Below are 15,857 nucleotides of genomic sequence, written 5' to 3'. Positions count from 1 at the left end.
TACATTCATGCAGCTTATCTGTCGTATTTATCCTATAGCATTCTTCGGCAACGGTACGCTTCTGCTGCGCCCCATTCACCGCAGCAAAGTTTGCTTCTCCATCTTTGTCGTCTGCTTGACTCGAGGCTAGTGAGTACAAGTCGGGCATACAGAAGACCCATCCCACTGAATTTGAAGGTCGAGAATTGCCTCTTCGATCGGACCTCCCATTCCAGCGAGCGCAACGGATCCAAAGCTGGTCTTCTGGCGAACATGAGACGCCATTTGAAATTTCCTGCAGCGCAAACGCTCTGGATAATCTTACCATAGATTGGCGAGTGATGTGGCTACCTGGAAAATCGAGACACAGCGACAAGATCGACTCGTGGACGGCATGCCATGAGTCAAGTGCCATCCGTCGAGAGGCCGTTGGTTAGACGGCTGTGTTTCCTGTCAAGATAAAGGGTGCAGGATTCTTTCCACGACGGCAGGCGCATCTGATCTCTCCAAGTAGAAGTCTTGTACACATCTTCTTGGTCCGAGCTGGTCAGTGACATGTTGATTGATCACCTAAAGGTTTCGTCGTTGCTTTAGTCCTCCTTTCGAAAAAAACTCTCGGATAGCAGTCTGGGCAGCTGAACCTCCTTATTTGACCTCGTGTCCAGGCCTGATGCCCTGCTTTCCGTGCACGACCGCGGAAAGGAGCCTTAACATACACAATATCGATGTTGTGATGGGGGGAAGAAGAGGGGAGCCTGGTAGCGCAGCGTGAATTGCTGGAAAATCAGCCACAACCAACGTCATGGTGGGGCAGACGCACAAGCCAAATGGAAAGGCAAGCGCTTCCTTCTCACCACCAACTCCCGCAATTGCCAGGTGTCTTCCCTTTATTTGCCTCCCTAAACATTGCACACAAGTGGCTCACATCACTTCTAAGCCACACACGAGCACCTGCGACCACTTTGCCGACAAATTGACAACCGCACCAAGAGCCTGACCTCCACAGCAATGGCACCACCTCCTGCAAATTCATCCCAGCCGCTGCAGGCACGATTGTTGGCCCTCGCCCAGACGTAAGCAATGATGACAGGCACCGAGCCATGAGAAAGCGCTCACCATATCATAGCCTCCAGTTCGGTTGGTTCGTCGGCCATGTCACTCTCCTCTTCGCTGCTCTACGCTACGGTTTGAGCTATATCACCTTCAACTACTACAGCCGCTGGGCACAGTTCAGCTACCGTACCGCCTTCGTGGCCGCAGCTGCTACCTATGGCATTGTCGTGTTCAAGGCGCTCCGTGCCAAGCAAAAGAGTGGACGTCCCATTGGTTCTCCGGCTCAGATCATCACGGATGAGAATGTGCAATACTTGAGTACGTGCGATGGTTCAAGCACGGGAACAGAATAACAGCTAATAGACTTCAGTCATGGCCCTCGTATGGCTCTTCACCAAACAGGTTGCCCTTGCTATCCTGCCATACGCAGTCTACAGCATCTTCCACGTTCTGACCTACACCCGCGGCATGCTGCTACCGACTCTCCAGCCTCCTCCACCAACCCCAGCAGGTCAGAAGCCACAAGCATCAGCCCTCTCCGACACGATCGGCCGCTTCGTCAAGGACTACTATGACGCCTCCATGTCTCTCGTGGCTGGTCTCGAAATCGGCCTCTGGTTCCGCATTCTCTTCTCCGCTATCCTCTTCCAGAAGACCAGCTGGATCGTCCTGATTGTCTACACCGTCTTCCTCCGCGCCAGGATCAGCCAGAGCACCTTCGTGCAGGGTATGCTTCACCATCTCGGTGCTCGCGGCGATGCCGTCGCGCAGAGGCAAGATGTGCCACCGGCTGTGCGCTCCGGCTGGGAGACCTTCAAGGGCGTCGCCAAGCAGGCACACGACCGGACTGACATCAACAAGTATGTTGGTGGCCAGCAGGCTGCTCCCAAGAAGGCGCAGTAGATGGCAAAATCGACAATGCGGCGGTGACGGCCGCAAGGTCAGAAACAACGAAAAGCTGTGAGATGAGAGGAGGGCAGAGACATGAGATATGACATGACGAAGGGTCGTGGTTGTGGAACATTGTTAGATATCATGTGCAAAGCATGGGCTAAGCAAAGCGATGGCGCCTGGCGCAGGCAGGGGTGGCGGAGACGATGATGCGTATTCTGACGATTACGGATATTTCAATCTTTGGAGCGTGCGTCATCTGACGATTCGGGCATAGCGATAAGTACCTACACATTTGCTGAATGAGTGTCTGCTTCACATTAGGTCGTGTACGTCCACTCGTAGAGCAGAGGAGGGTCGAACGATGTTGGAGCCTGGCTATGACTTGACCTCACTTCATCTCACTCTACCCGAGCTTGCGCGAATCTTGATCTCTCATCTGATCGGCTCTGTGATAATTGCGATTTGCGCACAGATAATCGACCTCCGACATGACCGTCGTTTTCGTGACCAAGGCCTTCACAACGGTGCGAAGCTTCCACTTCGTCATGAAGACCTTTAAGACGATGGCACAAGCGTACGTGTTAGTCCCCCATAGTGCAAGCGTGAACTTAGAGTTGCTGAAGGTCTCATGCGAATTACGAGGGTACTCAGACTCGAGAAGAGCAATAAGGTAGTGTCCTGATGTTGCTGTACTTACTCTCTCTCTCTCCCTCTCACAACTTGGCTTTCAGCTCACCCTTCTCTACCATGTCTTTCAGTACTCTCTCAGCAACTCTAAACGCTGCCAAACCTGCCGGAAGTCCAGCATACCCACTAGCATTCAGAAGCGTCTCGCGAATCTCAACAAGCGAGCAGCCATTCCTCACTGCTCCACGTACATGCACACCGAGCTCCATGTCCTTGCCCATAGCCGTTAGCATGGCAAGGTTCAACAGTGATCGATCTCGTCTGCTTATGCCTGGGCGACTCCAGAGGCCACCCCAACCAGCTTCGGTGGCGAAGTCTTGCATTGGCTTTGAGAAGTCTGTGATATTTGCTGTGGATCGCTCGACATGTTCGGCTCCGGTGACTTCGCGTCGGATTTTGATGCCTGCGTCGTATAATGTCTTTCGTGCTGCGAGTACTGCTGACGATTGATCGTCGTCTGGCATCTTGTTGTTTAGCTCTGTTCTTGGGTTTGTTGACAGTGATGGTTGAAACCGTTGTGGAAGTTGATCTTGCACTTAGAGGCTCATGAGTAAATAGCTATCAGAGATATACCTTGGCTGAACCTGGGCTTCGGCGACTATACACTCACATATATGTTGACTATCATGCGTAGTGTCTGCTGAAGACCCATGCTCATGATCATGGCGACTTGGCTAGTGCGCGGCGCGGCACGACGCGCTATTACATATACGAGAGCTGAACTCCACAAGAGCTTCCTTCCTTCTTCTGCTTCCCTCTAGGGAAGCATCTTCTTCGAAACATCCTCTCAACATCGTGCTCAGGAGTCCATATCAGCTGCTCTAGTCCAAACGTCCACAAGAGAACCAAGACCAAATTCCACAGCAGCAAACATGGCCCACACCACTTGTCCCAAATGCAGTGCCACTATCTCTGGTGGAGGGAAGACCTGCGGATCGTGTGGTGCAGTGCGTACTGTATCTTGTGACTGGTCACAGACGAGTGCTGACATGTTTCTTGCAGAGCTGCCCACAATAGAGCGAAAGTGCTCGTAACATGGGTTTTGCAATGGCTCCCTCATGGTGTGAGCAGCAGGTTGAACTTGTAACGGCGATGACGAAGCAACGATCTACCTTGATAACGGCTTACTGAGTGCTGGAGCCGGTCTGTTAAGTTTCGTGTTCTGGTTTGATCTGGCGATGGCTCGAGGTGGCAAGGATGGCATGTCACAACTAGGGCTTCGAGGATGACCATGGCATGACTGAATGATGATATGGGTTTCACGGTGAAGCGACAGTATGACTTTCACGTTGTTGTGTCCCCTGAATCTATCTGTGATGGGTCGTGGTGAGGAGAAATCTGTTGACCCTTGGCTCGTGCCTGCCTCTTTCGGCTCTCCCCACTGGAGAAGCTGGAACGTCATTGGCTCAAGTTACCCACGAGTCTTGAGACCAATGTGACATTACAGAGGAAGTACAAGTTTGAGGTGGTAATGTATCTTGAATCTAGCATACAGCGGAATTTGCTAAGCAGTACTGGACGCTGCCATGTCCAGAATTAATCAGTCCAACCCGGTCCTCGCGGACGATATTCTTCAGCCGTTCCGCCGCTCATGCAGATCCTCCTGACGCCATGACACCGCCGCTCGCTCCATCGCTGAACACCTCGCTAAAATATATAACACTGCAAGCAAACGATCGTATCATGCCGGGAAATAATGTTACAAGGGTGTTTGCTCGTCCTTCGCCAATGACTGAGGACTGTCAGCCTTTTGTCACCTGATCGGAAGCCGCGAGTGAAGACGTACTGCTCAAGCTTTGACAGTGTTTTTCGCAGCACATCGTTGGCAAGTCTTCAGCTTGCATTTCGCGCACTCATTGATGAACCAGTGAGGGCCCGAGTGGCAAATGTTACAGTTCCATAGTATCAATGTTGTATCCGATTTAATCATCTTCCAAGCATGTTCGCATTTTCCGGGCTTTGCCATTGTGTCCTGAATAACGTCAACATGTGATTCTCAAGCAGATTGAAGGAACCTCACCTTTGGATGTACCCGTTGTATCCGGCAGGCTAGATGGTAGAGCCCTGAGGATCAAGATCCTTGCTTGTGTTGTTGTCTATGGCTCTAGGAAATGTACTATCGTTTGATATCCTGGTGATGATGTTGGTTGCTCAACGCATGTATGTTTCAAGTCGAAGTTGTGAGAAAGTCAATTCGTTTCAGGCCCAAGACTCGTGATAGCAGCACGTGTGGATAAGTAGACCTCCGAGCAAAAAGTAAAAGCGAGTGCGTTGTTCGAGGATAGTCGTGTCGCCTCCAGAGGTGCGCAGCAGATCTATATATTCGTGCCTCACAACACCCAGTGCTATATCAAATCTGCCTCCGGCACTTTGACCTCATGCCACACAGCAATGGGCAGGCTGCAAGCTCAGCCAGTGACAGGTACGGCGCACACAAGTCTCGTCGAAAGTAGACAGCGCGCGATGAATCAAGCAAAGAGGCAAGATCTGGTGATACATGGAGGATTACAACTTGGTGCGACGTTCTGCCTTTTACTCCCCGGTCGCAAGCCATGGCCGTTGGACGCCAAAAGAAGCAAGTAGAGAGAAGGTCGAGAAGCTAAGGCTGCGTGGCTTACACTACTCCACTACCGCGATTGTGGACAGCAGTGCTCGTAGGGTGATCCTTGCCAGCGAGCAAGATAGGAGTGCTACTTTCGCGATGGCGTACCGTTGAGCCAGGTTGTTCATCTGCGAACCACTGGTCAGGGACGAGACGAATCGGCAATCGTTCCCAGTAGACCGGGCCCGGGGAGCCTGCCACGGCGGTGGACTCAGATCTTGGTCCCATGCCGCTAGCTCAAGGTAGTACATGGCGATTCAGGGAGCCGGCCATGTTAGAAGCGTGAAAGTCATGCAAAAGAGAAGGCGAAGAGACTAAAAACCAGCCTACGCATGCATTCTTGACCATCATTCTGCAAGATTGGCCTACAAAGAGCGGCAGACGGCAGGTTTATTGCGAACACAGACGTCCAAAGAAGCATGCGGTATAGTGTCCATCCGTAACAAGCGCTATGCATGAACCTTGCATACGCCACGGCCGCCACCAAGTCGGTCTCTGGATCCCGCAGCATCTGCTCCTTCGATCACGCACTTCATACTCTGGCAGGACCGGCAAGATACGAACAGCATGAATAGTATCTGTGTGAGCGTCAGGACCATGCATGTGCAGCACTCTCACCTGGGACTGATTCATTTCTATTCTGGTCGAAGTCGTCCCGTGACTGGCCCCACCTCCCAACTTGGAGCCTTTCGAGACGAAGGCGCAGAAGCATTAACCTGCATCCCAGAACATTCTTATGGCGTAGACTCAATATCTTGACAACGAACGAGACATCGCAATTCGCTGCTCGAGATCAAAGGTTGACACCACACTACTGATATGGTGTCGCTGATCGTAAGCTACACCATCGATCTCTCACTCCACTATTTCGCACTCTTCTCCACACTCTTGCGCTCCCCCAAGTACTGCATGACCATATCCTCGATTTCCTCGTGTAATCCATCAGTACGTACCCGATGCAATGGCACACGCTTGTTGACAGGTGGCTACCCGTATCTGTGCGACCTACAGCCGCTTGACTGTAACCGGGTTCTTGGAACATTCTGCAGCCACACCTAGAACTCGATGTGGGTCTAAGTGGGATGCAGGCCTGCGGGCGCGATATTCCTGGACCTCGCATGAACTCAAAGCAGGCTGCTTGAAACGCCAGGCCTATGCTTCAGAGCTTTACGCGCCCTCTGGAGAACTCGCCACATCCGCTGGGTGTCTGGAGGGCAGATACATGTCAACAACCAGATGTGCCGCCATTGAAAAGCCTCCAGAACGCCTGCTCCACATGACCGTTACTCACGCAGTTCTCGGGCCTGAGGTGACTTATCCCGCAACCCCGGACAGGGCTGGGATGGAGAAGCTCGGTGATGCAGGGCCAGTATGCACATTTGACGCATTCTGATCGAGCATGCACTTCCAACCGTGGTACGCATAACAAGCTTATCTTCTGCTTGGTAGCACCCGGCAGGTCCTCGCGAGTATTGTATGCTGGCTGTCAAGGATCATGCTTTGAACTGACAGGACAAGCGACGGACCTCTATACGCTCTCGATCACCATGAAAATACCAGAAGGATTGCTATTGTGCCAACACATGGCATTGACTACAAGAAGCAGTCGTATGCCGGTCAACTCGATGACGATGAGCTGTTCATCTCCAAGAGCGACTACGAGTGACTGTAAGTGACTAATGTTAGTAGCAGACAAGCTCAAACCTACGAACAAGCCACGTCCAAAGGGCTTGCAGATGGCCTGACGGCTGTAACGTTACGCAACTAGTCCGGAGAAACGCCGAGTGAGACTGCACAAGATGGAATGCCACAATACTGGTTACGCAAAAAGCAGCCTGCATGTACAATTGCGTAAGACGATCGCTAATGCAGGAACAGTTTCAGAAAGTTCTGGTGAAGTGAGCATTCATGACGGACGAAAGAGCAGAGGCATCCTGGATGTCGATCAGACAAGCAGATTCAGCGTCAGCACATTCAACATCTATAGACGAGTGACAGATAAGCCTTCACTGGTTCTCGGCGCGTAGAACACTCTGCACATCACTGGAGTTCGACAATAATACCATCAACGTGCCACTCCCAGTACTCGACTCCTCAGCAGATCCTCCTTCACGACCCTCTCCTTCATCTTCTCCAGCTCCTCCATATCCCACGTAGCAGACACAAACCTCCCCATCAAGAACTCCGCCCTCTCCGTGGTGAGCCAGACCGCCGTCCCCGCGGCCAACGCCGGCTTTGCAGTCATCAACTTCCGGAACTTCTCAGGGATATTCGTCCGATCCGCCAACTCTGTCAACACGCCTCCGGGATGCACGGCTACGCATCGCAAACCACTACCCGCGGCCACGGACTCGCTGTCCAGATATTCGGTCAAGGCATTTAGTGCCATTTTCGATGCAGCGTAGGAGGAGAAGCCAGGCGCGTAGGCCCAGGAACTGTTGCTTGAGATGTTGATTATGTGGGCGTTCTTCTTGCCCGCAGCCTTCAGAGCAGAAATGTAAGTCCTGGCGATGAGGTAAGGGCCTTTGGTATTGACCTCCATTGTTCGCCACCAACTTTCCGGATCTGACTCGGCTACGAGTGCACTCTCATTCGTCGCAGCGTTTGAAACCACGACATCTGGAACGTCCGGCTTCAACGAATCGAACAAACCCTCTATGGCTTGCTGGTCGGAGATATCCTTGTTGTCCGCGACGATGACAGCGCAATCCGGTGCTACTTTGGCTATGAGATCCTTGGTCTCTTGAAGTGGTTTGAGGCGACGTCCAACCAAAATCAAACGGCTCGCACCTGCAACGGCAAAGGCCTGGGCGATGCTGCCTCCGATACCTTTAGCTCCTGCTCCAGTTACAAGGACAATTTTACCAGCTGCTGCACCCTTGAGATCCTGTGCAGGGTCGATGAAAGGATAGACATCGTTCCTAGATGGCTTGAGAAGTGCAAATGCCATGGTGATCAGAGTGCGTGATGACGGCAGTGTATAGCAGACGAATCGAAGGCGAAGATTTGGCCGTGGTAGGAGCATTCGGGTTCAGGATTTGGACATCAGCGTTTATAATGGCCGGATGTCTGTAAAGATCGTCCTCCTCTACAGAAGATCTCGTTTGCCATGACTCTGTATCTCCTAAACCCGGTTAACCCCGGCTCGCCGAAATCTAGTTACTACCTAGAGCCATAGATTCACTTGTGCAAGGCCATGTGCATCAACATATAAATGCATAAGTACAAGTCCATCAACCTACCAACCTACTAACCCACCTACTTTTTCTTAAACCTCTTCCCACCGCCACCACTCTTCCCACCGCCACCACTCTGCGCACCACCCTCCGCGCCATCCGCCCACCCTTTCCTCTTCTTGCCCTCCCTCCTCCAAAACTCATCCCGTTCCCTCTTCTCCCTCTCCCTTCTCTTCTCCTCATTCTCCTTAACCGCCATCTTATACCCCACCTTTCTCTCCTCCTGCTTCACCCGTCTCTTCTCCACCTTCTCATTCCTGAGCGTCATGACCTGCTGCATCAACCGTCGGGCAACCTTCTCCTCCCCGCCCACCACCACCGCACGTTTCTGCGCATAAGTCTTGTGACTCTGTGGTTTCATCTTCGTGATCTGGGATTTGAACGGTAGATCTGCCTGCAGTTTCCGCGGCACGCGCAAGGGGTTGAAATGTCGTTCTTGCCGTTCGAGTTCGATGGGGCGGTATGCACTATTTCCCACCTTCGGGGTAGGAATATTCTGTTCCGCCCTCACTTGGCCCGTCAAGCGCATCCCGGACCAGGTATCCGGCGTCCCAGCCTCTAGCAGATTCGTAACAGGATTATAGAACCGATGAGGTCGGATGGGGAACCAGGCTCGCAGGAAAATGATATCGGACATGAGGACTTTGTCTTCGAAGGTCGCGCGAAAGGTGCCTTCGGGTTTACTGAGGGCTTTCTTGATTTGGCCACGGATGCCGGAGACGGTTTTGATGCCTGCGCCTTCGAATTTGGCGATTTCGAGCGCGGTGTTGAACATATCTTTTACGAAAGCAGTGTTCTTGAAGATCTTGTACGGATGTCCCGTCAATTTGAGCTTCTTCACGATCTCGGTTCCTTCGTCCACGTTTAGCACGACGCCCGTGGCAGCTACACGAAAGCCAGGGTTCTTGTTTGAGAAGCTCTGCATACAGCAGAAACCAGTATTGGGTGCCGCCAGAGGTCCATAGAATGTACCGAAACAATGCATATGCTCAGGCGTGTACTTGAGCATCCGGTTCCGGATTCGTGAGTCGGAGATACTGTAGACCGGCACCGTCTGAAATCTTCTCCAACCCAAGCTGAAGATGAGAGGATCGTTGGTCTTCAGGATCTTCTTATGCCATCGATGCCGCTTGATGCGCACTTGGACGAAACCCATGCGCTCTTCCGTAGGGTTCAGACCGCCTATGAGCAATGGGAATCGTGGATTGAAGTTCTCCAAGAATTCAAATGGCACGTTTGCAAGCGTGATACGCACATACGAGCCAGCTTTGTAGCCTTCAGCTCGTACACGAGAAAGCTCGTCCAGCTTCTCGAACTCCGCCCGATTGATATCTTGCTGCTTTTGCAGAAGTGCTTTCTGACTCTCATACCATTCGTCCTCGCCGAACTCGCGCTCTTCTGCAGCTCCACTAGCTTGTCGATTGGCGTTCTTGGGGTTGAGGAAGCCCTCTCGATCTTCCTCCTCGAAACGGAGCTTCAGCTCCTCTTTACGTTTTGCATTCTTCGCGCGCTCGTCTTCGAGCTTTTGTACTTCGTCTGTAGGCTCGAAAGCGCTGGTCGCAGCTTCGCCACCATCGCCACCTTCGAGATCCTCGAACTCGCCATCGCCCTCATCGTCTTCTTGAGCGCCGCCTTCTTCGTCCGAACCAAGTTCTTCGCCGTTCGCGCCACTGACACGTGTCGATGCGAAGCGCTGTCGCAGCGACTCGATGTTGTCTGTGTCCCTCCACTTGGCTTCGAGAGCAGCGTAGTCATGCTTTGCGATCGTGCGGTCGTCGACATCATCCTCGACCTCTCTTCGCTTCCGGAAGAGCTCATCATCCTGCTCGCCCTCCAAGGTGACATTGTCCTTTCCGTCATCTTCGCCTCGCCATTGCTTTAGAACCTCCGCGGTCGACATCATGTCATCGTACATGAGACGTGCAAGCTCGGCGACACGGTATGGTTGTCTACGACCATGTGCAGCCGCGGTGCGTTCCGCCATGCTAGACTTCCATCTCGACGCGCCTTCATCATCATCATTGTCGTCGTCAAAATCTTCATCCTCCTCATCCTCATCGCCGTCCTCCAGTTCTTGATCAGAAACCGAAGAAAGGCTGCCAAGATCACTGTCGCTATCCGCGAAAGCAACATCGCCGTCCACGTCCTTATCCTTGCGTGCCTTACCAAGCTTCTCAGGAGCTTGCTGCAGGGTCTCCAGATCCGCATCGTCGTCCGACTCGCCACTAGCAAAACCTTCATCTTCAAGATCGTCCTCCTCGTCCTCACCTCGATCTGCCACTGTCGGCCTACGCCTGCTCGATCGCCCAGTATTCGCCACCTCTTCCTCGTCGTCCACATTCTGCAGCCTCTCGCCGTTGCCAAACAGAGCGATGCCTTTTTCATCCGCTCCGAGTATGCTCCGCCCGCCTTGCAGGCCGACCACCATTTGTTCACCTAATCCTCGCTCCGCATCGTCATCTTCAGCGCCGAACGTATTACTCTTAACATCAATGTATACTGCATCTCTATCCACCAGAACACCTCCAACATCAGACATGGGTGCATATATCACCTTCTCCTTCTCACCAAGTCGCCTTCTTTTCTTCGTACCCTCTCGCTTCTCCTTCTCTTGCGTGAAGTATGGCGTAGGACACGGGTCCGGTTGCGACTCGATTTGTGCCACACCCAGATCACCTACACCGGGTACATGTACTCTTGCATCCTGAGACTGAAAATTCGTGCCACGTAGATAGCCGTACAATGCGACCATGCGATCGCACATTGGGTTCTCCTCAATCTGTGTCGGTGGTGTAATGTCAAGCATGCGATCGGCAAGCGCATACGGATGACTGTTTCGCCAGACAAGCGGCCGTGGATTCTTCATGACAGACAAGAAGCGGCTCAAGTTGAGCACCTCGCGATCTGGATATCGGCCATTGATCACGCCGCTCAGGTAGAAGAGCTTCGCACCCTGGTACAGCTCGCTCCAGAAGCGATGCTTCAGCCTCTTCTTTTGCGCTTTGAGTGTGTCTTGCTTTCGGAATAGATCCAGGTGGGTGAGAATGCCGAAGATGTTGCCAGGCATACCAGTGGAAGACAAGACGGAGAGAAATTCCATCGTCTCCATCTCGAAGCCAAAGTTGCCGTCGATCATGAGAAGCACGATGTCTACCACTTTCGCGAGGTCGATGGTGCTCGCTAGACTATCACTCGGACACTCAATGAATGTCAGCCGTCTCCTCTTGCCAGTCACAACTGTGATCGGTCCTCGTGGGTCCGAAATGCTCTGCTTCGTGTATCGCTTGACCAGACTCTTCATCAACGTCGTCTTCCCCACACCTGGCGGCCCAACAATACCCACTACCAACGGAGGCGCCTCCTCTGGCAGCCTGTCCACCAGCGGGACATGCAGCTTCTTCTCGCGGACATCATGAGATCGAGCGGCCTGCTTTGCGAGACGTCCTGGAGCGGAATAGGCGAAGGCTTTCGGGTTGGGCTGACTCGAGTCCCGCTGCTTCTTCTCTTTCGTCGGGCGATGTACGCGATGGCTCTGCTCTTCTCCTGCCATCTTGTCTAACCTCCTCACACCATTCGAGCTCTCACAGCAATACTGAAATGCAAATGCGGCCTTCGAGCCAAAATTCACGCTGTTATCTTATCGGCGGAGATGATCTTGCATTGGCGCTGAACCCAAATCGACCCGCCACAGCGGGTCTGTCTTGTGCCACCTGGACGTCATCGGCTATTGTAGGCTGAGAGCCTGGTGGGCTTCACTGTCAAGCAGATGAATTTGTCGTCGTCTCGCATGTTCGCAGTCTCCCGTACAAAACTGTTCCAGGATTGCAAGCCCACAGCCACCAGAAACTTGCAAAGGATCCTTCATACTTCACAGATACTTAAGATGCCTCAAATCAACGTAGGTCGACGATGTGCAACGAATGAACCGGGCAGTTCAACAGTACTGATAGCAGTCAGGTCTCCCTCAAAGATGGTGCCAGTGCCGACCAGCTCGATGCGTACGACCTCTATATCCTCCCATCCACAAGGGTCAATATCTGATCTATCACAGTGCGAAGAAGCAAGTCACCGACCAAGGCGGCAAGATCGTCAACGAGTTCAAGCTTATCAAGGGTTTCACGTACGCTTGTCCAAATCCTCCCTCATCCTCTTCATCTATATGCTGATTATAATCATGTACAGTGCCAGCTTCCCAGACGACAAAGTCCACACGCTGCAGTCCAACGAGCACCTCAATGTCGAGAACGATGGTCAGGTCAAGACGCAGTGATGATCGGATAGGGTTTCCCTTGGTTGTTCGCTGTTACGAGCATGAAGCATCATCATGATACCCATGAGCGAGGATGGTAGTTGTATTTCGACGGCCGCAGATATATAGATGAGTATGACAAGGCATCTTTGCACGAAAGGCTTTCGCTATGACGTGCCTGTCATGTGCAATGGGGCGCGATATAAATCCTTTCGGCTGTATGTCCTTCTTAGGATGCCATTTCCTAGCATTCACTGACCCATGCTACAGGACAACCTAGTGTTCTCAAGCTGCAAAAGTCGAACGCACAAAAGCTCTCGTGATAAGATAACTTTACAGCACACCACAGACTCACAACCCAAGCAAGCCCTTCCCTTCCACACCTTTCATCTCTCCCGTCAGCCAAGCAAAATAAAACAGAGCAAAAAGAACAAAACAATTATAGTCCCACGGAGAATCGAACTCCGGTCTCCCATCATCCACCCGCAACCAACGCCTTCCGAACCCCTCCCAACCGATCAAAGACAGAGGTATTCATACTAACAGGCCAATCTTTCGATCCAACTGAAACTAACCTCCGCCCCGAAAGGAAGGTTGACATCCTTCACAGCGCCAGCACCATCGCTTGTTGAAAGGTCAGCTTTGGGTGGAGACTAGGGCAGCATAACCACTAGACTATAGGACCTGGAGGGGGCAAGAAATGGGAGTTGTTCATAGATGTTCACTACTGGCGCCGAAGCGCTGCCGGAGGTGCGGTGGGTGACGTTGGGAAGCAGGCGGAGGGAGTTCCTGTGATGTACATTGAGGATTACTCGGCTTGCAAAATTCGATCGACCTTCCAAGACAAACGTCTGGCTTGCTCGCTCGGCGAGGGTTCGTTTTTGCATCGTTTTTTGTGAGGAACAGGCGCAGGAGATGGTCCGAAGGAACCACCGGTGCGTTCTCTAGCCAGTACGATATCGAATCGCTGTGGACCAACTCCGGCGACGATGTACTTTGATCAGGGATAGCAAGAGTTGACTAACGCTGGCGCTTTCTCTGGTATCCAAAGAACTTGAAGGCTATCTATTGGTTTTCAAGGGGATAGCGGTATACATCTGTCTCACCCACTTACCTCCACTGGTCCACCAAAGCACGATGGAGACCAATCAGCCCTCATACCACCGTGCGAGACTCGCTGGCGCTAGGACGTATTGGCAATCCTGCTGCCTACATATCGCCATTCCTCTCCTAGTGCGTCTCTGACTCAGCCACCGACCACTTATTCCCATGACTTGCCACACCATGACTCGGTCACCCAAACAACATACTATATATCCCTTCCTCCTACCACGACTACTTCTCCTTCCCTTCCTCAACTCTCTTGCCTACCGGCTAAGATCATGTGTAGTATCTGTTCTTTTTCAGTTTGAACGACTGAAAACGTGGGACCCTGCTCCCACGCTTCATGTTTCATACTACTTTTTTGCCTATTAGAAGTCCCTGGGAACTTGAGAGCTTGCCTCTTGGGTTCTCTAGGGACGCCTGTGTCGCTGGTCTTTGCACTTTGCTGGCTGATGCGGATGCTTTTTACCTTTTCATACAAGTCTGGCTGCTTGGGCGGCTGGGGTTTTGAGACGAGGGTACGGTGGAGCGAGACAGCCGGGAATGGGAGATGTTAGTGTCTTCAAACAGGCCTCAATCGCGACTCAGTAGCATCTCAAGGGCTCTAATATGCTCATGTCAACGATATCCATGTGTGTTGTGTCCCATCTAGTCTCGAGCCAATCTTTCGCACTTTAGCATTCGGTCATCAACGCCCCACCTCTCATGCTGCATCACCTTTTGCTTGACTCGAGCTTGTAGCATCTACCAGAATGTCATCAGTACATTTTCAACATGCCTGCCATACCTCGACAGGCACAGACAGAAGACTCGACGACGTTCGATCCTGACAAGTACTTCGATTCATGGAGCAAAGAAGAAATAACACCACCATACGACAATGACTTCCGCAAGTTCATTATCAAGACATTCGGTCTTTCGATAAAAGATGACTATGGGTACATGGCGCAGAATGCCGAGGTGACATTACTCCGTTGCCAGACATACCTTGACGTCGGCGCCCAAGGTGGTCTACACGGCTGGTATAAAGATGCTGAAGGCCAACTGGTGAGTCCGAGCATCCAGTGGCAAGCTTGAACAGCTTCTTATGCACCATGGCAGAAAGTCTGAGACGAATCTATATCGCAGAGAGACCCACCAACTGCCACCGATGTAGCAGCGTACAGCGATATCTTCCGGCCTACGACGAGCACAACCAAAGCACTCACAGCATTGGGTTCGAATGCGAAGAAAGGCACCGTCCGAGCCGACGTCGCCAAACATCTGCAATGGCAATATCACCCACCTTCAGCCGAGTCAAAGCTCGTAGTGAACAAGACAAAAAATCACGTCAACCCGTATTTTGATCTCTGGGCATGGACGAACCAGAATCTCGAATGGGGAGGACCCGAAGAGGGAACAGCAAAAGTCAAGATCTCACATGCCTTACTGCCAGTAATATACCACCACTTCGGCTGCATTTGTCCGTCGTACGAGTCTCTCGAGCTCATTCGCCAAGTTGCAAAAGGTAGGCAAATACTTGACCTGGGTAGCGGGAATGGGTACTGGACATATATGCTGCGCAGGATGGAGCCAGCCAGTAAGAAGGAGAAGAAGCTGGATGTGGTAGCAATTGATAACGGTATGAGTGAGTGGAGAACGGTTTGGATTGGCGACACTATCGAGGCGGATGGCGTGAAGTGGTTACAGCAGAATGGTGGTGGGGAGGAGGCTGTGCTGCTGCTTGTCTATCCTACTGTTGGGAATGAGTTCACGAGTAAGATGATCAAGGCTTATGGTAAGGGGAGAAGAGATCCCATCTGATTGTGGAAAGAGTGCTAATATATTTTAGCTGGGACCACGATCATCTCGGCAGGCACACAGAATGCCTCTGGGTTCACGGCATTCGCGACAGAGACGATTGCTGATTGGATGGCGAGAGAGATGCCGGGCTGGACTCGAGTTCTGCAGATTCCGCTGCCGAGTTTTGCTGGCAAGGATGAGGCACTGTTCGTCTTCCAGAAGAAGGCTGATGCCAGCAGCACCACGAATGGTGAACCATCATGATCGTTTG

At 52.2% G+C, this 15,857-nt stretch overlaps 5 protein-coding genes across 5 annotated transcripts; 3 read left to right on the top strand and 2 right to left on the bottom strand.

Annotated features, from left to right (window-relative positions):
* Positions 1-987: 987 nt before the first annotated feature.
* On the top strand, positions 988-1,935 carry POM33 (Transmembrane nucleoporin; the record flags this gene model as incomplete). The annotated part of the gene is made up of 3 exons (XM_064837949.1): positions 988-1,052; positions 1,106-1,350; positions 1,403-1,935. The coding sequence occupies 3 exons, from the start codon at positions 988-990 to the stop codon at positions 1,933-1,935; spliced, it is 843 nt and encodes a 280-aa protein (XP_064694653.1).
* A 394-nt stretch (positions 1,936-2,329) lies between these two features.
* Positions 2,330-3,077, bottom strand: LTS14_005250 (uncharacterized protein; the record flags this gene model as incomplete). Its single annotated transcript, XM_064837948.1, has 2 exons — positions 2,330-2,604; positions 2,663-3,077. 2 exons carry the CDS (start codon positions 3,075-3,077, stop codon positions 2,330-2,332), a joined length of 690 nt encoding a protein of 229 aa, XP_064694652.1.
* Positions 3,078-7,280: 4,203 nt separating this feature from the next.
* Positions 7,281-12,001, bottom strand: BMS1 (Glycoside hydrolase 2 (Mannanase, beta-galactosidase); the record flags this gene model as incomplete). The annotated part of the gene is made up of 2 exons (XM_064837947.1): positions 7,281-8,136; positions 8,478-12,001. The coding sequence occupies 2 exons, from the start codon at positions 11,999-12,001 to the stop codon at positions 7,281-7,283; spliced, it is 4,380 nt and encodes a 1,459-aa protein (XP_064694651.1).
* A 333-nt stretch (positions 12,002-12,334) lies between these two features.
* LTS14_005248 (uncharacterized protein) lies at positions 12,335-12,721 on the top strand (the record flags this gene model as incomplete). The annotated part of the gene is made up of 4 exons (XM_064837946.1): positions 12,335-12,349; positions 12,409-12,449; positions 12,503-12,571; positions 12,634-12,721. The coding sequence occupies 4 exons, from the start codon at positions 12,335-12,337 to the stop codon at positions 12,719-12,721; spliced, it is 213 nt and encodes a 70-aa protein (XP_064694650.1).
* Positions 12,722-14,578: 1,857 nt separating this feature from the next.
* On the top strand, positions 14,579-15,850 carry LTS14_005247 (uncharacterized protein; the record flags this gene model as incomplete). The annotated part of the gene is made up of 3 exons (XM_064837945.1): positions 14,579-14,851; positions 14,933-15,581; positions 15,636-15,850. 3 exons carry the CDS (start codon positions 14,579-14,581, stop codon positions 15,848-15,850), a joined length of 1,137 nt encoding a protein of 378 aa, XP_064694649.1.
* Between the last annotated feature and the right edge of the window lie 7 nt (positions 15,851-15,857).

The sequence above is a fragment of the Recurvomyces mirabilis genome (genome assembly GCF_035927965.1).
Source record: "Recurvomyces mirabilis strain CCFEE 5264 chromosome Unknown scaffold_12, whole genome shotgun sequence".
Taxonomy (NCBI): domain Eukaryota; kingdom Fungi; phylum Ascomycota; class Dothideomycetes; order Mycosphaerellales; family Teratosphaeriaceae; genus Recurvomyces; species Recurvomyces mirabilis.
This window is presented reverse-complemented; position numbering and strand designations above follow the sequence as displayed.